This window comes from Procambarus clarkii, chromosome 44, assembly GCF_040958095.1.
Source record: "Procambarus clarkii isolate CNS0578487 chromosome 44, FALCON_Pclarkii_2.0, whole genome shotgun sequence".
NCBI lineage: Eukaryota > Metazoa > Arthropoda > Malacostraca > Decapoda > Cambaridae > Procambarus > Procambarus clarkii.
The window spans coordinates 2,620,618-2,645,083 of NC_091193.1; the positions used below are offsets into that span (position 1 = coordinate 2,620,618).

The 24,466-nt window shown below is 42.3% G+C and overlaps 1 protein-coding gene across 1 annotated transcript; it reads right to left on the reverse strand.

Moving 5' to 3' along the window:
• Positions 1 to 38: 38 nt before the first annotated feature.
• On the reverse strand, positions 39 to 23,896 carry LOC138350087 (aspartic and glutamic acid-rich protein-like). The gene is made up of 2 exons (XM_069300374.1): positions 23,572 to 23,896; positions 39 to 43 (listed from the first exon to the last, which is right to left on the reverse strand). The coding sequence occupies exons 1-2, from the start codon at positions 23,894 to 23,896 to the stop codon at positions 39 to 41; spliced, it is 330 nt and encodes a 109-aa protein (XP_069156475.1).
• Positions 23,897 to 24,466: the final 570 nt, after the last annotated feature.

Below are 24,466 nucleotides of genomic sequence, written 5' to 3' on the forward strand. Positions count from 1 at the left end.
ATCAAACTATTAATAAATTCGAACATTTTTACCTATATTCACTCTACATGGAAACGTGAAAAAAGTCACTATAATACCAAATTTGAGGATTTTTACATCAAATCATAGAGCGAGGTTGCGAATTATTTTGATCATTAAAAAGGCATATGGAAACATTGTTTCCAATTCAAATGATAAAAATCAATGTGCTTTCTTTAGAATTACCTAAAATGTTCATGAATTTCCCTTTATATTACCGAAAGAAGAGGTTCTCGTAAAACCGCTTTAATCCGGCTGAAACGTCGAAATATACAATAAAAACAGAAAATCTCTCCTAATCAATATCTTACTCACTATTTTAACGAGGTACAAATAGTTGTTTGAAAATCAAATATTTAAGGGTAATTTGCAATTCATTACGTGTTTCCATCATGTTTATCGTAAATTTAATGAATTAATGACAATAAACCGAAAATGCTTGAAAACGTGGAAAAACGACCAAATATGGCCTAAATCGTTGATATTTGGATGAAATTTCATAAAGGAAACAACGATGAAAAACCTCAAAATATTGCTAAATTCGATGATTTTATGTACAAATCACAATGCAAGAAAACTTGCTTAAAAACGCAATATTATGTGAAATTCTGAGATTTGTAGGCCAAATCACAAATAGAGAGACAAGATGAAGTAGTATCTTCAATTGTTTCAGTAAGTTCGAACATTTTTACCTAAAAATCACCCTACTTGAAAAACGTGAAAAAGGTCACTATATTACCAAATTCGAGGATTTTTACCTCAAATCATAGAGGTTGCGTATTATTTTAATCATTAAAAAGGCATATGAAAACGATGTTTTCAATTCAAATGATAAAAATCAATGTGTTTACTTTAGAATTACCTAAAATGTTCCTGAATTTCCGTTTATTTCTGAATTCGTAAAACTGCTCTAATCTGGCTGAAACTTCGAAATATGCAATAAAAACAGAAATTCTCTCCTAATCAATATCTTACTCACTATTTTAACGAGGTAAAGACAGTTGATTTAAAATGAATTATTTGATTTTAATTTGCAAATAATTTCGTGTTTGCATCATATTTAACGTAAATTTATTGAGTTAATGGCAATAAACCGAAAAAGCTTGAAAACGCGGAAAAAACAGCAAAATATTGCCTAAATCGTTGATATTTGGATGAAATTTCATAATGGAAACAACGATGAAAAACCTCAAAATATTGTTAAATTCGATGATTTTATGTACAAGGCACAATGCAAGAAAACTTGCTTAAAAACGCAATATTATGTGAAATTCTGAGATTTGTAGGCCTAATCACATATATTGGGACAACATGAGGTAGTACCAAAATATTAGTAAATTGGAACATTTTTACCTAAAATCACTCTACATGAAAAACGTGAAAAAAGTCACTAAAATACCAAATTCAAGGATTTTTACATAAATTCATAGAGGGAGGTTGCGTATTATTTTGATCATTAAAAAGGCATATGTAAACGTTGTTTCCAATTCAAATGATAAAAATCAATGTGTTTTCTTTAGAATTACCTAAAATGTTCCTGAATTTTCGTATACTCGTAAAACCGCTTTAATTCGGCTGAAATGTCGAAATATGCAATAACAACAGAAAATCTCTCCTAATCAATATCATACTCACTATTTTAAAACACTTTGATGCAACCGGACCGTATATATATGGCCAACTCGGCCAACGGGTTCCGCGCCCGCGCCGTAAATAGCCGGCCGAGCTAAAAAACAACATATAAAATCCAATTCTTATTTGATTGACTTTGGTTTAGTATGAAAATGTTTGCCATTAAATTTTCGTTTTCTCTAAAAGGCACATGGGCCTGTTTGAGAAAACAGCATTGTATTGTAACTTAGAGGAGAGACTATTGAGTTGTTGACACAACGAGGGTAATCGCCCACTTCACACACTCTTGGTGTGGGGGGTTTAGGCAATTTGTGACTCTTCGCCGCTCTCAGTAATTGGCATATTTTCGGTATAAAATGACGTAATTTCAAACCGCGAATACGTGCAGAGAGCCCGAATTTGGCTCCAAAATATAGTTCGAGGATCGAATTTGTGATGTTTGGGATATTGTGAAAACTGCAGGGGGGTTTTGGGCAAAATGTGACCATTCATTTTTTTGGAATTGGAAATGTGAGCCATATTTTGGAGCCAAATTATGGCTCTCTTCACGTATTCGCTGTTTGAATTACAATTTTTATACCGAAAATATGCAAATTTCTGAGAGCAGCGATGGGTCACATTTTGACCAAACCCCCCCCCCCCCCAACCTGCAGTTTTCAAAATATCCCAAACATCACAAATTCGATCGGTAATACATCTTCCATCGGTAATATAAACGGAAAATCAGGAATATTTTAGTTAATTTTAATGAAAACACATTGATTTTTATCATTTGTATTGCAAACAACATTGTCATATGTCTTTTCTAGGAGCTAAATAATACGAAACCTCGCTTTATGATTTGAAGTTAAAATCCTTAAATTTGGTAAAATAGCGACTTTTTTCACGTTTTTCATGTCGTGTGATTTTACGTAAATATATTCGTTTATACCAATATTTCGATACTACTTCATGTTTTCTCACGATATGTGATTTGGCCTTCAAATCTCACAATTTCGCATATTTTCCATTTTGTTGAAAGTTTTCTTGCATTTTGTTTTGTACTAAAAATCATGCAATTTAAACGTCAATATTTTGACGTTTATCATCCCCTTTTCCTTTATGTGATTTAAAGAAAATATCATCGAATTAGGCAATATTTTGCCGTTTTTCCACGTTTTTGAGAATTTTCAGTTTATTGTTATTAATTCATTATATATACGATAAAAATGATGCGAACAGATAATTGATAAGAAATTAACATTAAATACTTCATTTTCAATCAACTATTTGTTTCTCGTTAAAATACTGAATAAGATATTGAAAAGGGGTAAAGTTCTGTTTTTATTGCATATATCGACGTTTCAGTCGGATTAGAGCGGTTTTACGTGTACATCTTCCATCGGTAATATAAACGGAAAATCAGGAACATTTTAGTTAATTTTAATGAAAACACATTGATTTTTATCATTTGTATTAAAACAACATTGTCTTATGTCTTTTCTTGGATCTAAATAAAACGAAACCTCGCTCTATGATTTGAAGCTAAAATCCTCAAATTTGGAAATATAGTGACTTTTTTCACGTTTTTCATGTAGTGTGATTTTACGTAAATATATTCGTTTTTACCAATATTTCGATACTATATCATATTTCATGTAGTATCACGATATGTGATTTGGCCTTCAAATATCAGAATTTCGCATAATATTGCATTTTAAGCAAGTTTTCTTGCATTTTGTTTCGTACTAAAAAACATCGAATTTAGCAATATTTTGACTTCTATCATCCCCTTTTCCTTTATGTGATATAAACAAAATATAATCGAATTAGACAATATTTTGCCGTTTTTCCACGTTTTTGTTCCACAATTCGACCCTTGAGCCTTGGAGGCAAATTCTGGCTCTCAGCATGTAATCGCAGTTTGAAATTACGACTTTTTATACCGAAAATATGTCAATTACTGAGAGCGGCGATAGATCACATTTTGCCCAACCCCTCCCTACAGTTTTCAAAATATCCCAAACATCCCAAATTCGACCCTCGAACTATATTTTGGAGCCAAATTCGGGCTCTCTGCACGTATTCGCGGTTTGAAATTACGTCATTTTATACCGAAAATATGCCAATTACTGAGAGCGGCGAAGAGTCACAAATTGCCCAAACCCCCCACACCAAGAGTGTGTGAAGTGGGCGATTACCCGCGTTGTGTCAACAACTCAATAGTCTCTCCTCTAATTTACAATACAATGCTGTTTTCTCAAACAGGCCCATGTGCCTTTTAGAGAAAACGGAAATTTATTGGCAAACATTTTCATACTAACCCCAAGTCAATCGAATAAGAATTGGATTTTATATGTTGTTTTTTAGATCGGCCGGCTATTTACGGCGCGGGCGCGGAACCCGTTGGCCGAGTTGGCCATATATATACGGTCCGGTTGCATCAAAGTGTTTTAAAATAGTGAGTATGATATTGATTAGGAGAGATTTTCTGTTGTTATTGCATATTTCGACATTTCAGCCGAATTAAAGCGGTTTTACGAGTATACGAAAATTCAGGAACATTTTAGGTAATTCTAAAGAAAACACATTAATTTTTATCATTTGAATTGGAAACAACGTTTTCATATGCCTTTTTAATGATCAAAATAATACGCAACCTCCCTCTATGAATTTATGTAAAAATCCTTGAATTTGGTATTTTAGTGACTTTTTTCACGTTTTTCATGTAGAGTGATTTTAGGTAAAAATGTTTCAATTTACTAATATTTTGGTACTACCTCATGTTGTCCCACTATATGTGATTAGGCCTACAAATCTCAGAATTTCACATAATATTGCGTTTTTAAGCAAGTTTTCTTGCATTGTGCTTTGTACATAAAATCATCGAATTTTGCAAAACTTTGAGGTTTTTCATCGTTGTTTCCTTTAAAAAATTTCATCCAAATATCAACGATTTAGGCAATATTTTGCTGTTTTTTTCCGCGTTTTCAAGCCTTTTCGGTTTATTGCCATAAACTCAATAAATTTACGTTAAATATGATGCAAACACGTAATTAATTGCAAATTAAAATCAAATACTTCATTTTAAATCAACTATCTGTACTTCGTTAAAATAGTGAGTAGGATATTGATTAGGAGAGAATTTCTGTTTTCATTGCATATTTCGACGTTTCAGCCAGATTAGAGCAGTATTACGAATTCAGAAATTAAACGGAAATTCAGGAACATTTTAGGTAATTCTAAAGTAAACACATTGATTTTTATCATTTGAATTAAAAACATCGTTTTCATATGCCTTTTTAATGATCAAAATAATACGCAACCTCAATGATTTGAGGCAAAAATCCTCAAATTTGGTAATATAGTGACTTTTTTCACGTTTTTCAAGTAGGGTGATTTTAGGTAAAAATGTTCGAACTTACTGAAACAATTGAAGATACTACTTCATCTTCTCTCTCTATTTGTGATTAGGCCTACAAATCTCAGAGTTTCACATAATATTGCGTTTTTAAGCAAGTTTTCTTGCATTGTGCCTTGTACATAAAATCATCGAATTTAGCAATATTTTGAGGTTTTTCATCGTTGTTTCCTTTATGAAATTTCATCCAAATATCAACGATTTAGGCCATATTTGGTAGTTTTTCCACGTTTTCAAGCATTTTCGGTTTATTGTCATTAATTCATTAAATTTACGATAAACATGATTCAAACACGTAATGAATTGCAAATTACCCTTAAATATTTGATTTTCAATCAACTATTTGTACCTCGTTAAAATAGTGAGTAAGATATTGATTAGGAGTGATTTTCTGTTTTTATTGTATATTTCGACGTTTCAGCCGGATTAAAGGGGTTTTACGAGTACCTCTTCTTTCGGTAATATAAACGGAAATTCAGGAACATTTTAGGTAATTCTAAAGAAAGCACATTGATTTTTATCATTTGAATTGGAAACAATGTTTCCATATGCCTTTTTAATGATCAAAATAATACGCAACCTCGTTTTTTGATTTGATGTGAAAATCGTCGAATTTGGTATTATAGTGACTTTTTCACGTTTTTCATGTTTGGGATATTTTGAAAACTGCAGAGTGGGTTTGGGCAAAATGTGACCCATCGCCGCTCTTAGTAATTGGCATATTTTCGGTATTGGTCGAATTTGGGATGTTTAGGATACTTTGAAAAGTGCAAGGGCTGTTTGGGCAAAATGTGACCCATCGCCACTCACAGTAATTGGCATATTTTCGCTATAAAAGTCGAAAGATCAAACTGTGAATACGTTCAGAGAGCGAGAATTTGGCTCCAAAATATGGCTCAAGGGTCGAATTTGGGATGTTTGGGATATTTTGAAAACTGCAGAGAGGGTTTTGGGCAAAATGTGATCCATTGCCTGGTTGATACCTGGTTGATGGGGTATCCCAAAATATCCCAAGCCTATCTCAGTAATTTGCATATTTTCGGTAAAAAAAGTCGTAATTTCAAACTGCGAATACGTGCTGAGAGCCAGAATTTGGCTCCAAAATATGGCTCAAGGGTCGAATTTTGGATGTTTGGGACATTTTGAAAACTACAGGGGGGATTAGGGCAAAATGTGATCCATCGCCGCTCTCAGTAATTGGCATATTTTCGGTATAAAAAATCGTAACTTCAAACTGCGAATATGCGCAGAGAGCCAGAATTTGGCTCCAAAATATGGCTCAAACGTCGAATTTAGGATGTTTGGAATATTATGAAAACTGCAAGGGGGTTTGGAAAAAATGTGACCCATCGCTGCTCTCAGAAATTTGCATTTTTTCCGTATAAAAAGTCGAAATTTCAAACGGGAAATACGTGCATTAGCCAGAATTTGGCTCTAAAATATGGCTCAATCGTCGAATTTGGGATGTTTGGAATGTTTTGAAAACTGCAGGGGGGGGGGGGGGGGGGTTGGCAAAATGTGATCCATCGCCGCTTTCAGTAATTGGCATATTTTCGGTATAAAATGACGTAATTTCAAACCGCGAATACGTGCAGAGAGCCCGAATTTGGCTCCAAAATATAGTTCGAGGGTCGAATTTGGGATGTTTGAGATATTTTGAAAACTGTAGGGAGGGGTTGGGCAAAATGTGATCCATCGCCGCTCTCAGTAATTGGCATATTTTCGGTATAAAAAGTCCTAATTTAAAACTGCAAATACGTGCAGAGCCAGAATTTGGCTCCAAAACATGGCTCAAGGGTGGAATTTGGGATGTTTGGGATATTTTGAAAACTACAGGGGGTTTTGGGCAAAATGTGACCCTTCACCTTTCACAGTAATTGGCATTATTTCGGTATAAAATGACGTAATTTCAAACTGCTAATACGTGCAGAGAGCCATAATTTGGCTCCAAAATATGGCTCAAGCTTCGATTTTGGGATGTTTGCGATATTTTGAAAACTGCAGAGGGGGGCGGGGTTGGTCAAAATGTGACCTATCGCTGCTCTAATTAATTGGCATATTTTCAGTATAAAAAGACGTAATTTCAAACTGCGAATACGTGCAGAGTGCCCGAGTTTGGCTCCAAAATATGACTCAAGCGTCGAATTTGGGATGTTTAGGATATTTTAAAAACTGCAGGGGGGGAGGGGGATATGGGCAAAATGTGACCTATCACAGCTCTCATTAATTGACATATTTTCGGTATAAAAGTCGTAATTTCAATCTGCGAATACGTGCAGAACGCCACAATTTGGCTCCAAAATATGGTTCAAGGGTCGAATTTGGGATGTTTGGGATATTTTGAAAACTGCAGAGAGTGTTTGGGAAAATGTGATCCGTCGTTGCTCTCAGTAATTCGCATATTTTCGGTATAAAAAGTCGTAATTTCACACTGCGAATACGTGCAGAGAGCAAGAATTTGGCTCCAAAATATGGCTCAAGCGTCGAATTTCTGATTTTGGGGATATTTTGAAAACTGCAGTGGGGTTTAGGCAAAATGTGATCTATCGCCGCTGTCAGTAATTGGCGTATTTTCGGTATAAAAAGTCGTAATTTCAAACTGCGATTACGTGCAGAGAGCCAGAATTTGCCTCCAAGATATGGCTCAAGGGTCGAATTGTGGAACAAAAACGTGGAAAAACGGCAAAATATTGTCTAATTTGATTATATTTTGTTTATATCACATAAAGGAAAAGTGGATGATAAAAGTCAAAATATTGCTAAATTCGATGATTTTTTGTACGAAACAAAATGCAAGAAAACTTGCTTAAAATGCAATATTTTGCGAAATTCTGATATTTGAAGGCCAAATCACATATCGTGATACTACATGAAATATGAAATAGTATCGAAATATTGGTAAAAACGAATATATTTACGTAAAATCACACTACATGAAAAACGTGAAAAAAGTCACTATATTTCCAAATTGGAGGATTTTAGCTTCATATCATAGAGCGAGGTTTCGTTTTATTTAGATCCAAGAAAAGACATATGACAATGTTGTTTTAATACAAATGATAAAAATCATTTTTATCGAGTCTTCGAGTTTTTATCGAGTTTTCGAGTCACAAATTGCCCAATCCACCCACACCAAGAGTGTGTGAAGTGGGCGATTACCCTCGTTGTGTCAACAACTCAATAGTCTCTGCTCTAAGTTACAATACAATGCGGTTTTCTCAAACAGGCCCATGTGCCTTTTAGAGAAAACGGAAATTTTATGGCAAACATTTTCATACTAACCCAAAGTCAATCGAATAAGAATTGGATTTTATATGTTGTTTTTTAGATCGGCCGGCTATTTACGGCGCGGGCGCGGAACCCGTTGGCCGAGTTGGCCATATATATACAGTCCAGTTGCATCAGTGTTTTAAAATAGTGAGTATGATATTGATTTGGAGAGATTTTCTGTTGTTATTGCATATTTTTGGTACAAGAATTCCACCAACTACGAACCACTTAGTTTGATGAAAGGGAGCAGTAGAACAACAGAAGTGCACTTACATCGCATCAGGCTTGGATACCCATGTGCATGGGAAATAGGCTTACGGGTTCCGGAAGGTGAGAGGAAATGTCAACACTGGGGAGAAATGCCCGACAGACCACTGGAACATTATCTAACACAGTGCACAGTTACAAACCCGTTAAGATTTCACCTTCGATTCGACAGAGCAGAGGAAGTTGTTAAACACATATGGCAAAATCTTACTGAAGCGACCATACGGGTCATACATACTCATCCTCCGCCCAGGTAAACCAGAAACGAGCATCACTTAGTGGGCCAGCCAGAGGCTTAGGGCCCGCGCAGGATTATCCGTGCTAAAAAGAAAAAAAAAAAAAAAAAAAAAATATTGCATATTTCGACGTTTCAGCCAGATTAGAGCAATATTATGAATTCAGAAATAAACGGAAATTCAGGAACATTTTAGGTAATTTTAATTTTTATCATTTGAATTGGAAACAACGTTTTCATATGCCTTTTTAATGATCAAAATAATACGCAACCTCCCTCTATGAATTTATGTAAAAATCCTTGAATTTGGTATTTTAGTGACTTTTTTCACGTTTTTCATGTAGAGTGATTTTAGGTAAAAAAGTTCCAATTTACTAATATTTTGGTACTACCTCATGTTGTCCCACTATATGTGATTAGTCCTACAAATCTCAGAATTTCACATAATATTGCGTTTTTAAGCAAGTTTTCTTGCATTGTGCTTTGTACATAAAATCATCGAATTTTGCAAAACTTTGAGGTTTTTCATCGTTGTTTCCTTTATAAAATTTCATCCAAATATCAACGATTTAGGCAATATTTTGCTGTTTTTTTCCGCGTTTTCAAGCCTTTTCGGTTTATTGCCATTAACTCAATAAATTTACGTTAAATATGATGCAAACACGTAATTAATTGCAAATTAAAATCAAATACTTCATTTTAAATCAACTATCTGTACTTCGTTAAAATAGTGAGTAAGATATTGATTAGGAGAGAATTTCTGTTTTTATTGCATATTTCGACGTTTCAGCCAGATTAGAGCAGTTTTACGAATTCAGAAATGAACGGAAATTCAGGAACATTTTAGGTAATTCTAAAGTAAACACATTGATTTTAATCATTTGAATTAAAAACATCGTTTTCATATGCCTTTTTAATGATCAAAATAATACGCAACCTCAATGATTTGAGGCAAAAATCCTCAAATTTGGTAATATAGTGACTTTTTTCACGTTTTTCAAGTAGGGTGATTTTAGGTAAAAATGTTCGAACTTACTGAAACAATTGAAGATACTACTTCATCTTCTCTCTCTATTTGTGATTTGGCCTACAAATCTCAGAATTTCACATAATATTGCGTTTTTAAGCAAGTTTTCTTGCATTGTGCCTTGTACATAAAATCATCGAATTTAGCAATATTTTGAGGTTTTTCATCATTGTTTCCTTTATGAAATTTCATCCAAATATCAACGATTTAGGCAATATTTGGTAGTTTTTCCACGTTTTCAAGCATTTTCGGTTTATTGTCATTAATTCATTAAATTTACGATAAACATGATTCAAACACGTAATGAATTGCAAATTACCCTTAAATATTTGATTTTCAGTCAACTATTTGTACCTCGTTAAAATAGTGAGTAAGATATTGATTAGGAGAGATTTTCTGTTTTTAATGTATATTTCGACGTTTCAGCCGGATTAAAGCAGTTTTACGAGTACCTCTTCTTTCGGTAATATAAACGGAAATTCAGGAACATTTTAGGTAATTCTAAAGAAAGCACATTGATTTTTATCATTTGAATTGGAAACAATGTTTCCATATGCCTTTTTAATGATCAAAATAATTCGCAACCTCGCTCTATGATTTGATGTAAAAATCCTCAAATTTGGTATTATAGTGACTTTTTTCATGTTTCCATGTAGAGTGAATATAGGTAAAAATGTTCGAATTTATTAATAGTTTGATAATACTTCATTTTGTCTCTCTATTTGTGATTTGGACTACAAATATCAGAGCTTCACATAATATTGCGTTTTTAAGCAAGTTTTCTTGCATTGTGCTTTGAATATAAAATCATCGAATTTACCAATACTTTGAGGTTTTTCATCGTTGTTTCCTTTATAATATTTCATCCAAATATCAACGATTTTGACAATATTTGGCCGTTTGTCCGCGTTTTCAATCATTTTTTTTTTTTCCATTAATTCAATAAATTTACGATATATATGATTCAAACACGTAAATAGTTGCAAATTAACCTTAAATACAAGATTTTCAACCAACTATTTGTACCTTGTTAAAATAGTGAGTTAGGAGTGAAATTCTGTTTTATTGCATATTTCTACGTTTCAGCCGGATTAAAGCGGTTTTACGAGTACCTCTTCCTACAGTAATATATACGGAAATTCAGGAACATTTTAGGTAATTCTAAAGAAAACACATTGATTTTTTTCATTTGAATTGGAAACAACGTTTTCATTTGCCTTTTTAATGATCAAAAAAATACGCAACCTCATTTTTTGATTTGATATAAAAAAATCGTCGAATTTGGTATTATAGTGACTTTTTCACGTTTTTCATGTTTGGGATATTTGGGATATTTTGAAAACTGCAAGGAGGGTTTGGGCAAAATGTGACCCATCGCCGCTCTTAGTAATTGGCATATTTTCGGTATAAAAGTTGTAGTTTCAAACTGCGAATACATGCAGAGAGCGAGAATTTGGCTCAAAAATATTGCACAAGCTTCGAATTTGGGATGGTTGGGATATTTTGAAAACTGTAGAGAGGGTTTGGGAAAAATGTGATCCATTGCCTATCTCAGTAATTTGCATATTTTCGGTAAAAAATGTTGTAATTTCACACTGCGAATACGTGCAGAGAGCCAGAATTTGGATCCAAAATATGGCTCAAAGGTGAAATTTGGGATGTTTGGGATAATTTTTAAAACTGCAGGGGCTGTTTGGGCAAAATGTGACCCATCGCTGCTTTCAGAAATTTGCATTTTTTCGGTATAAAAAGTCATAATTTCAAATTGCGAATACGTGCAGAGAGCCAGAATTTAGCTCCAAAATAGGGCTCAAGGGTCGAATTTGGGATGTTTGGGATATTTTGAAAACTGCAGGGGCTGTTTGGGCAAAATGTGCCCCATCGCTGCTCAGAAATTGGCATTTTTTTCCTATAAAAGTCGAAAGTTCAAACTGCGAATACGAGCAGAGAGCGAGAATTTGGCTCCAAAATAAGACTCAAGGGTCAAATTTAAGATGATTGGGATATTTTGAAAACTACAGGGGGGGATTAGGGCAAAATGTGACCAATCGCCGCTCTCAGTAATTGGCATATTTTCGGTATAAAAAGTCGTAATTTCAAACTGCGAATAGGTGGAGAGAGCGAGAATTTAGCTCCAAAATATTGCTCAACTGTCAAGTTTGGGATGTTTGGGATGTTTTGAAAACTGCAGTGAGGGTTAGGGCAAAATGTGATCCATCGCTGCTCTCAGTAATTGGCATATTTTCGGTATAAAAATTCGTAATTTCAAACTGGGAATACGTGCAGAGAGCCAGAATATGGCTCCAAAATATGGCTCAAACATCGAATTTGGGATGTTTGGAATATTATGAAAACTGCAAGGGGGGCTTGGGCAAAATGTGACCCATCGCTGCTCTCAGAAATTTGCAATTTTTTCGGTATAAAAAAGCTGAAATTTCAAACGGCGAATATGTGCAGGGAGCCAGCATTTGGCTCCCAAATATGGCTCAAGGGTCGAATTTGGGATGTTTGGGATATTTTGAAAGCTGCAGGGGGGTTTGGACAAAATGTGACCCATCGCCACTCACAGTAATTGGCATATTTTCGTTATAAAAGTCGTAATTTCAAACGGCGAATATGTGCATAGAGCCAAAATTTGGCTCCCAAATATAGCTCAAGCGTCGAATTTGGGATGTTTGAAAACTGCAGGGACTGTTTGGGCAAAATGTGATCCTTCGCTGCACTCTGTAATTGGCATTTTTTCGGTTAAAAAATTCGTAATTTCAAACAGCGATCACGTGCAGAGAGCCAGAATTTGGTTCCAAAATATGGCTCTAGCGTCGAATTTGGGATGTTTTGGATATTTTGAAAACTGCAGGGAGGGTTTGGACAAAATGTGATCCATCGCTGATTTCAGTAATTGCCATATTTTCGGTATAAAAGTCGAAATTTCAAACTGCGAATACATGCAGAGATCGAGAATTTGTCTCAGAAATATTGCTCAAGCGTCGAATTTGGGATGTTTGGGATATTTTGAAAACTGCAGAGAGGGTTTGGGCAAAATGTGATCCATTGCCTGGTTGATACCTGGTTGTATCCCAAAATATGGAGTATCCCAAAATATCCCAAGCCTATCTCAGTAATATGCATATTTTCGGTATAAAAAGTCGTAATTTCAACTGCGAATACGTGCAGAGAGACAGAAATTGGCTCCAAAATATGGCTCAATGGTCAAATTTTAGATGTTTGGGATATTTTGAAAACTGCAGTGGGGTTTGGGCAAAATGTGACCCATCGCCACTCAGAGTAATTGGCATATTTTCGGTATAAAAAGTTGTAATTGTCGCTTAGTGTTCACTACCATTTGGCATGGTGTTCACTACCCTTAGCATGGTGTTCACTACCATTAACGTGGTGTTCACTACCCTTGGCGTGGTGTTCACTATCCTTGGCGTGAACACCACGCCAAGGGTAGTGAACAATATGCCAAGGGTAGTGAACACCACGCCAAGGGTAGTGAACACCACGCCAAGGGTAGTGAAAGCCACGCCACGTTCAGTGAATACCACGCCAAGGGTAGTGAACACCACGCCAAGAGTAGTGAACACCACGCCTAGGGTAGTGAACACCACGTTAAGAGTAGTGAACACCACGTCATGGGTAGTGAACACCAAGCCAAGGGTAGTGAACATTACGCCAAGGGAAGTGAACACCACGCCAAGGGTAGTGAGCACCACACCAAGGGTAGTGAAAAACATGCTAAGGGTAGTGAAAGCCACGCTAAGGATAGTGAACACCACGTTAAGGATAGTGAACACCTCGCCAAGTTCAGTGAACACCAAACCAAGGGTAGTGATCACAACGCCAAGGGTAGTGAACACCACGCCATGTTCAGTGAACACCACGCAACGTTCAGTGAATACCACACCAAGGGTAGTGAACACCACACCAAGTGTAGTGAACACCTCGGCAAGTGTAGTGAACACCACGCCAAGAATAGTGAACACCACGCTAAGGGTAGTGAACACCACGCTAAGGGTAGGGAACACCAGGCCAAGGGTAGTGAACACCACGCCAAGGGTAGTGAACACCACGCCAAGGGTAGTGAACACTATGCCAAGTGTAGTGAACACCATGCCAACGGTAGTGAACACCACGCCCAGGGTAGTGAACACCACGTGAAGGGTAGTGAACACCACTCCGAGGGTAGTGAGCACCACGCAATGGGTAATGAACACCACGCCAAGGGTAGTGAACTTCCAAGTGAACACCCTTCACGTGGTGTTCACTACCCTGGGCGTGGTGTTCACTACCCTTGGCATGGTGTTCACTACCCTCTGCATAGTGTTCAATACCCTTGGCGTGGTGTTCACTACCCTTAACGTGGTTTTCACTCCCCTTAGCGTGGTGTTCCCTACCCTTTGCGTGGTGTTCACTGCCCTTGGCGTGGTGTTCACTACCCTTGGCGTGGTGTTCACTGCCCTTGAATTGGTGTTCACTACCCATGGCATGGTGTTCACTGCCCATGGCGTGGTGTTCACTACCCATGGCATGGTGTTCACTACCCATGGCGTGGTGTTTACTACCCTTGGCGTGGTGTTCACTGCCCTTGAATTGGTGTTCACTACCCATGGCATGGTGTTCACTGCCCATGGCGTGGTGTTCACTACCCTTGTCGTGGTGTTCACTGCCCATGGCGTGGTGTTCACTACCTTTAGCGTGGTGTTCACTGCCCATGGCGTGCTGTTCACTACCCATGGCATTGTGTTCACTACCTTTAGCGTGGTGTTCACTACCCTTGGCGTCATGTTCACTACCCTTTGCGTGGTGTTCACTACCCTTGGCTTGGTGTTCACTACACTTCGCTTAGTGTTCACTACCCTTGGCGTGGTGTTCACTATCTTTGGCGTGGTGTTCACTACCCCTGGCGTGGAGTTCATCACCCTTTGCGTGGTGCTCACTACCCTCGGAGTGGTGTTCACTACCCTTCACGTGGTGTTCACTACCCTGGGCGTGGTGTTCACTACCGTTGGCATGGTGTTCACTATCCTTGGCATAGTGTTCACTACCCTTGGCGTTTTGTTCACTACCCTTGGCGTGGTGTTCACTACCCTTGGCGTGGTGTTCTCTACCCTTAGCGTGGTGTTCACTACCCTTAGCGTGGTGTTCACTACCCTTGGCGTGGTGTTCACTACACTTGCCGTGGTGTTCACTACCCTTGGCGTGGTATTCACTGAACGTTGCGTGGTGTTCACTGAACATGGCGTGGTGTTCACTACCCTTGGCGTTGTGTTCACTACCCTTGGTTTGGTGTTCATTGATCTTGGCGTGGTGTTCACTATCCTTAACGTGGTGTTCACTATCCTTGGCGTGGTGTTCTCTACCCTTGGCGTGGTGTTCTCTACTCTTAGCGTGGTGTTCTCTACCCTTAGCGTGGTTTTCACTACCCTTAGCATGTTTTTCACTACCCTTGGCGTGGTGTTCACTTCCCTTTTCGTAATGTTCACTACCCTTGGCTTGGTGTTCACTACCCATGACGTGGTGTTCATTTCTCTTAACGTGGTGTTCACTACCCTGGGCGTGGTGTTCACTACTCCTGGCGTGGTGTTCACTACCCTTGGCGTGGTATTCACTGAACGTGGCGTGGCGTTCACTACCCTTGGCGTGGTGTTCACTACCCTTGGCGTGGTGTTAACTACCCTTGGCATATTGTTCACTACCCTTGGCGTGGTGTTCACTACCATTGACATGGTGTTCACTACCCTTCGCCTGGTGTTCATTACACTTAGCTTGGTGCTCACTACCCTTGGCATGGTGTTCACTACCCTTGGCGTCGTGTTCATTACCTTTGGCGTGGTGCTCACTACCCTTGACGTGGTGTTCACTACCCTTGGCGTGGTGTTCATTACCCTTGACGTGGTGTTCACTACCCTTGATGTGGTGTTTATTTTCCTTGGCATGGTGTTCACTACCCCTGGCGTGGTGTTCACTACCCTTGGCGTGCTGTTCACCACCCTTGGCATGGTGTTCACTACCCTTGGCATAGTGTTCACTACCATTAGCATGGTTTTCACTAACCTTGATGTGGTGTTCACTACCCTTGGCGTGGTGTTCAATACCCTTGGCGTGGGTTTCACTACCCTTGATGTGGTGTTCATTACCCTTGGCGTGGTGTACACTACCCAATGCGTGGAGTTCACTACACTTGGCATGTTGTTCACTACCCATGGCGTGGTGTTCATTACCCTTGGCTTGGTGATCACTTCCCTTGGCGTGGTGTTCACTACCCTTGACATGGTGTTCACTACCCTTGAAGTGGTGTTCACTACCCTTTGTGTGGTGTTTACTCCCCTTGGCATGGTGTTCACTACTCTTAGCGTGGTGTTCACTACCCTTGGCGTGGGGTTCACTACACTTGGCGTGGTGTTCACTACCCTTAACGTGGTGTTCACTACCCTTGACGTCACGTTCACTACCCTTGGCGTGGTTTTCACTACTCTTGGCGTGGGGTTCACTAACCTTGGCGTGGTGTTCACCACCCTTGGCGTGGTGTTCACTACCTATGGCGTGGTGTTCACTTCCCATGGCATGGTGTTCACTACCTATGGCGTGGTGTTCACTACCCTTGGCGTGGTGTTCACTACCCTTGGCGTGGTGTTCACCACCCTTGGCGTGGTGTTCACTAACCTTGGCGTGGTGTTCACTACCCTTGGCGTGGTGTTCACTACCCTTGGCGTGGTCTTCACTACCCTTGGCGTGGTCTTCACTATCATTGGCAATGTGTTCACTACCCTTGGCATGGTGTTCACTACCCTTGGCTTGGTGTTCACGACCCCTGGCGTGGTGTTCACTACCCTTGACGTGGTGTTCACTACCATGGGCGTGGTGTTCACTACCCTTGGCGTGGTGTTCACTACCCTTGGAGTGGTATTCACTGAACGTGGCGTGGTGTTCACTGAACTTGGCGTAGTGTTCACTATCCTTGACATGGTTTTCACTACCCTTGGCATCGTGTTCACTACCCTTGGTGTGGTTCATACTACTTTTGGCGTGGTGTTCACTACCCTTGGCATCGTGTTCACTACATATAGCGTGGTGTTCACTAACCTTGGCGTGGTGTTCACTACCCTTGGCATTGTGTTCACTTCCCTTGGCATGGTGTTCACTACCCTTAGCATGGTTTTCACTAACCTTGACTTGTGTTCACTACCCGTGCCGTGGTGCTCACTACCCTTGGTGTGGTGTTCACTATCCTTAACGTGGTGTTCACAACCCTTGGTGTGGTGTTCATTACCCTTAGCGTGGTGTTCACTACCCTTTGCATGGTGTTCACTACCCTTGACGTGGTGTTCACTACCCTTGGTGTTATGTTCAGTACCCTTCGCATGGGGTTCATTACCCTTAGCGTGGTGTTCATTACCCTTGGCTTGGTATTTACTAACCTTGGCGTGGTGTTCACTACCCTTGGACACGATGTTCACTACCCTTCATTTGGTGTTCACTACCCTTGGCGTGGTGTTCACTACCCCCGACGAGGTGTTCACTACCCTTGGTGTGGTGTTCACTACCCTTGGCGTGGTATTCACTGAACGTTGCGTGGTGTTCACTGAACATGGCGTGGTGTTCACTACCCTTGGCGTTGTGTTCACTACCCTTGGTTTGGTGTTCATTGATCTTGGCGTGGTGTTCACTATCCTTAACGTGGTGTTCACTATCCTTGGCGTGGTGTTCTCTACCCTTGGCGTGGTGTTCTCTACCCTTAGCGTGGTGTTCTCTACCCTTAGCGTGGTTTTCACTACCCTTAGCATGTTTTTCACTACCCTTGGCGTGGTGTTCACTTCCCTTTTCGTAATGTTCACTACCCTTGGCTTGGTGTTCACTACCCATGACGTGGTGTTCATTTCTCTTAACGTGGTGTTCACTACCCTGGGCGTGGTGTTCACTACTCCTGGCGTGGTGTTCACTACCCTTGGCGTGGTATTCACTGAACGTGGCGTGGCGTTCACTACCCTTGGCGTGGTGTTCACTACCCTTGGCGTGGTGTTAACTACTCTTGGCATATTGTTCACTACCCTTGGCGTGGTGTTCACTACCATTGACATGGTGTTCACTACCCTTCGCCTGGTGTTCATTACACTTAGCTTGGTGCTCACTACCCTTGGCATGGTGTTCACTACCCTTGGCGTCGTGTTCATTACCTTTGGCGTGGTGCTCACTACCCTTGACGTGGTGTTCACTACCCTTGGCGTGGTGTTCATTACCCTTGACGTGGTGTTCACTACCCTTCATGTGGTGTTTATTTCCCTTGGCATGGTGTTCACTACCCCTGGCGTGGTGTTCACTACCCTTGGCGTGCTGTTCACCACCCTTGGAATGGTGTTCACTACCCTTGGCATAGTGTTCACTACCATTAGCATGGTTTTCACTAACCTTGATGTGGTGTTCACTACCCTTGGCGTGGTGTTCAATACCCTTGGCGTGTTGTTCACTACCCTTGATGTGATGTTCATTACCGTTGGCGTGGTGTTCACTACCCTTGATGTGATGTTCATTACCCTTGGCGTGGTGTTCACTACCCTTGATGTGATGTTCATTACCCTTGGCGTGGTGTTCACTACCCTTAGCGTGGTGTACACTACCCAATGCGTGGAGTTCACTACACTTGGCATGTTGTTATCTACCCATGGCGTGGTGTTCATTACCCTTGGCTTGGTGATCACTACCCTTGGCGTGGTGTCCACTACATTTGACATGGTGTTCACTACCCTTGAAGTGGTGTTCACTACCCTTTGTGTGGTGTTTACTCCCCTTGGCGTGGTGTTCACTACTCTTAGCGTGGTGTTCACTACCCTTGGCGTGGGGTTCACTGCACTTGGCGTGGTGTTCACTGCCCTTAACGTGGTGTTCACTACCCTTGACGTCACGTTCACTACCCTTGGCGTGGTTTTCACTACTCTTGGCGTGGGGTTCACTAACCTTGGCGTGGTGTTCACCACCCTTGGCGTGGTGTTCACTACCTATGGCGTGGTGTTCACTTCCCATGGCATGGTGTTCACTACCTATGGCGTGGTGTTCACTACCCTTGGCGTGGTGTTCACTACCCTTGGCGTGGTGTTCACCACCCTTGGCGTGGTGTTCACTAACCTTGGCGTGGTGTTCACTACCCTTGGCGTGGTGTTCACTACCCTTGGCGTGGTCTTCACTACCCTTGGCGTGGTCTTCACTATCATTGGCAAGGTGTTCACTACCCTTGGCATGGTGTTCACTACCCTTGGCTTGGTGTTCACGACCATTGGCGTGGTGTTCACTACCCTTGACGTGGTGTTCACTACCATGGGCGTGGTGTTCACTACCCTTGGCGTGGTGTTAACTACCCTTGGAGTGGTATTCACTGAACGTGGCGTGGTGTTCACTGAACTTGGCGTAGTGTTCACTATCCTTGACATGGTTTTCACTACCCTTGGCATCGTGTTCACTACCCTTGGTGTGGTTCATACTACTTTTGGCGTGGTGTTCACTACCCTTGGCATCGTGTTCACTACATATAGCGTGGTGTTCACTAACCTTGGCGTGGTGTTCACTACCCTTGGCATTGTGTTCACTTCCCTTGGCATGGTGTTCACTACCCTTAGCATGGTTTTCACTAACCTTGACTTGTGTTCACTACCCGTGCCGTGGTGCTCACTACCCTTGGTGTGGTGTTCACTATCCTTAACGTGGTGTTCACAACCCTTGGTGTGGTGTTCATTACCCTTAGCGTGGTGTTCACTACCCTTTGCATGGTGTTCACTACCCTTGACGTGGTGTTCACTACCCTTGGTGTTATGTTCAGTACCCTTCGCATGGTGTTCACTACCCTTGGCGTGGGGTTCATTACCCTTAGCGTGGTGTTCATTACCCTTGGCTTGGTATTTACTAACCTTGGCGTGGTGTTCACTACCCTTGGACACGATGTTCACTACCCTTCATTTGGTGTTCACTACCCTTGGCGTGGTGTTCACTACCCCCGACGAGGTGTTCACTACCCTTGGTGTGGTGTTCACTACCCTTGGCGTGGTATTCACTGAACGTTGCGTGGTGTTCACTGAACATGGCGTGGTGTTCACTACCCTTGGCGTTGTGTTCACTACCCTTGGTTTGGTGTTCATTGATCTTGGCGTGGTGTTCACTATCCTTAACGTGGTGTTCACTATCCTTGGCGTGGTGTTCTCTACCCTTGGCGTGGTGTTCTCTACCCTTAGCGTGGTGTTCTCTACCCTTAGCGTGGTTTTCACTACCCTTAGCATGTTTTTCACTACCCTTGGCGTGGTGTTCACTTCCCTTTTCGTAATGTTCACTACCCATGGCTTGGTGTTCACTACCCATGACGTGGTGTTCATTTCTCTTAACGTGGTGTTCACTACCCTGGGCGTGGTGTTCACTACTCCTGGCGTGGTGTTCACTACCCTTGGCGTGGTATTCACTGAACGTGGCGTGGCGTTCACTACCCTTGGCGTGGTGTTCACTACCCTTGGCGTGGTGTTAACTACCCTTGGCATATTGTTCACTACCCTTGGCGTGGTGTTCACTACCATTGACATGGTGTTCACTACCCTTCGCCTGGTGTTCATTACACTTAGCTTGGTGCTCACTACCCTTGGCATGGTGTTCACTACCCTTGGCGTCGTGTTCATTACCTTTGGCGTGGTGCTCACTACCCTTGACGTGGTGTTCACTACCCTTGGCGTGGTGTTCATTACCCTTGACGTGGTGTTCACTACCCTTGGAGTGGTATTCACTGAACGTGGCGTGGTGTTCACTGAACTTGGCGTAGTGTTCACTATCCTTGACATGGTTTTCACTACCCTTGGCATCGTGTTCACTACCCTTGGCGTGGTTCATACTACTTTTGGCGTGGTGTTCACTACCCTTGGCATCGTGTTCACTACATATAGCGTGGTGTTCACTAACCTTGGCGTGGTGTTCACTACCCTTGGCATTGTGTTCACTTCCCTTGGCATGGTGTTCACTACCCTTAGCATGGTTTTCACTAACCTTGACTTGTGTTCACTACCCGTGCCGTGGTGCTCACTACCCGTGGTGTGGTGTTCACTATCCTTAACGTGGTGTTCACAACCCTTGGTGTGGTGTTCATTACCCTTAGCGTGGTGTTCACTACCCTTTGCATGGTGTTCACTACCCTTGACGTGGTGTTCACTACCTTTGGTGTTATGTTCAGTAGTCTTCGCATGGTGTTCACTACCCTTGGCGTGGGGTTCATTACCCTTAGCGTGGTGTTCATTACCCTTGGCTTGGTATTTACTAACCTTGGCGTGGTGTTCACTACCCTTGGACACGATGTTCACTACCCTTCATTTGGTGTTCACTACCCTTAACGTGGTGTTCACTACCCCCGACGAGGTGTTCACTACCCTTGGCATAGTGTTCACTACCCTTGGCATAATGTTCACTACCCTTGGCGTGGGGTTCACTAACCTTGGCGTGGTGTTCACCACCCTTGGCGTGGTGTTCACTGCCCATGGCATGGTGTTCACTACACATGGCGTGGTGTTTACTACCCTTGGCTTGGTGTTCACTACCCTTCGTTTAGTGTTCACTACCATTGGCATGGTGTTCACTACCCATGGCATGGTGTTCACTACCCTTAGCGTAGTGTTCACTACCCTTGGCGTGGTGTTCACTATCCTTGGCGTGGTGTTCACTACCCTTGGCGTTGTGTTCACTACCCTTCACGTGGTGTTCACTACCCTGGGCGTGGTGTTCACTACCCTTGGCATGGTGTTCACTACCCTTGGCATAGTGTTCAATACCCTTGGCGTGGTGTTCACTACCCTTAACGTGGTGTTCACTACCCTTGGCGTGGTGTTCCCTACCCTTAGCGTGGTGTTCACTGCCTCTCGCGTGGTGTTCACTACCCATGGCATGGTGTTCACTACCCATGGCGTGGTGTTTACTACCCTTGGCGTGGTGTTCACTACCCTTGGCGTGGTGTTCCCTACCCTTAGCGTGATGTTCACTGCCTCTGGCGTGGTGTTCACTACCCATGGCATGGTGTTCACTGCCCATGGCGTGGTGTTTACTACCCATGGCATTGTGTTCACTACCTTTAGCGTGGTGTTCACTACCCTTGGCGTCATGTTCACTACCCTTCGCGTGGTGTTCACTACCCTTGGCTTGGTGTTCACTACCCTTCGCTTAGTGTTCACTATCATTGGCATGGTGTTCACTACCCTTGGCATGGTGTTCACTACTATTAGCGTGGTGTTCACTACCCTTGGCGGGGTGTTCACTATCCTTGGCGTGGTGTTCAGTACCCTTCGCGTGGTGTTCACTACCCTTGGCGTGGTGTTCATTACCCTTCACGTGGTGTTCACTACCCTGGGCGTGGTGTTCACTACCGTTGGCATGGTGTTCACTACCCTTGGCGTGGTGTTCACTACCCTTGGCGTGGTGTTCACTACTCTTGGCGTGGTGTTCCCTACCCTTAGCGTGGTGTTCACTACCCTTAGCGTGGTGTTCACTATTCTTGGCGTGGTGTTCACTACACTTGCCGTGGTGTTCACTACCCTTGGTGTGGTGTTCACTACCCTTGGCGTGGTATTCACTGAACGTTGCGTGGTGTTCACTGAACATGGCGTGGTGTTCACTACCCTTGGCGTTGTGTTCACTACCCTTGGTTTGGTGTTCACTGAACTTGGCGTGGTGTTCACTATCCCTAACGTGGTGTTCACTAACCTTAGCGTGGTTTTCACTACCCTTAGCATGTTTTTCACTACCCTTGGTGTGGTGCTCACTACCCATGGCGTGCTGTTCACTTCCCTTGGCGTAATGTTCACTACCCTTGGCTTGGTGTTCACTACCCATGACGTGGTGTTCACTACTCTTAACTTGGTGTTCACTGCCCTGGGCGTGGTGTTCACTACTTTTGGCGTGGTGTTCACTACCCTTGGCATGGTATTCACTGAACGTGGCGTGGCGTTCACTACCCTTGGCGTGGTGTTCACTACTCTTGGCGTGGTGTTCACTACCCTTAGCATATTGTTCACTACCCTTGGCGTGGTGTTCACTACCATTGACATGGTGTTCACTACCCTTCGCCTGGTGTTCATTACCCTTAGCATGGTGTTCACTACCCTTCGCCTGGTGTTCACTACTCTTGGCGTGGTGTTCATTACCCTTGGCGTGGTGCTCACTACCCATGACGTGGTGTTCACTACCCTTGGCGTGGTGTTCATTACCCTTGACGTGGTGTTCACTACCCCTGTCGTGGTGTTCACCACCCTTGGCATGGTGTTCACTACCCTTAACATAGTGTTCACTACCCTTATCATGGTTTTTCACTAACCTTGATGTGGTGTTCACTACCCTTGGCGTGGTGTTCATTACCCTTTGTGTGGTGTTCACTACCCTTCGCGTGGTGCTCACTACCCTTGGCGTGGTGTTCACTACCCTTAGCGTAGTGTTCACTACCCTTGGCGTGGGGTTCACTACACTTGGCGTGGTGTTCACTACCCTTAACGTGGTGTTCACTACCCTTGGCGTGGTTTTCACTACCCTTGGCGTGGGGTTCACTAACCTTGGCGTGGTGTTCACCACCCTTGGCGTGGTGTTCACTACCCTTGGCGTGGTGTTAACTTCCCTTGGCGTGATGTTCACTACCCTTGGCTTGGTGTTTACTACCCTTGGCTTGGTGTTCTCTTTCATTTGCATGGTGTTCACTACCCTTGGCATGGTGTTCACTACCCTTAGCGTGGTCTTCACTACCCTTGGCGTGGTATTCACTACCCTTGGCGTGGTCTTCACTATCATTGGCAACGTGTTCACTACTTTTGGCATGGTGTTCACTACCCTTGGCGTGCTGTTCACTACCCTTGACGTGGTGTTCACTACCCTGGGCGTGGTGTTCACTTCCCTTGCCGTGGTGTTCACTACTCTTGGAGTGGTATTCAATGAACGTGGCGTGGTGTTCACTGAACTTGGCGTGGTGTTCACTATCCTTGACATGGTTTTCACTACCCTTGGTATAGTGCTCATTACTTTTTGGGGTGGTGTTCACTACCCTTGGCATCGTGTTCACTACCCTTATCGTGGTTCTCACTACTTTTGGCGTGGTGTTCACTACCCTTGGCATCGTGTTCACTACATATAGCGTGGTGTTCACTAACCTTGGCGTGGTGTTCACTACTCTTGACGTGGTATTCACTAACCTTCATTTGGTGTTCGCTACCTTTGGCGTGGTGTTCACTACCCCTGGCGAGGTGTTCATTACCCTTGGCATAGTGTTCACTACCCTTGGCATAGTGTTCACTACCCTTTACGTGGTATTCACTACCCTTGGCGTGGGGTTCATTACCCTTGGCGTGGTGTTCACTACCCTTGGCATGGTGTTCACTTCCTTTTGCATGGTGTTCACTATCCTTGGCTTGGTATTTACTAACCTTGGCGTGGTGTTCACTACCCTTGGCATGGTGTTCACTACCATTCATTTGGTGTTCACTACCCCTGGCGAGGTGTTCACTACCCTTTGCATAGTGTTCACTACCCTTGGCATAGTGTTCACTTCCCTTGGCATGGTGTTCACAACCCTTTGCATAGTTTTCACTAACCTTGACGTGGTGTTCACTACCCTTGGCGTGGT

Bases quoted from the DNA above. Each gene is read 5' to 3' on its own strand.
- LOC138350087 (XM_069300374.1), bottom strand. From the start codon at position 23,896: ATGCCAAGGGTAGTGAACACCACCCCAAAAAGTAATGAGCACTATACC.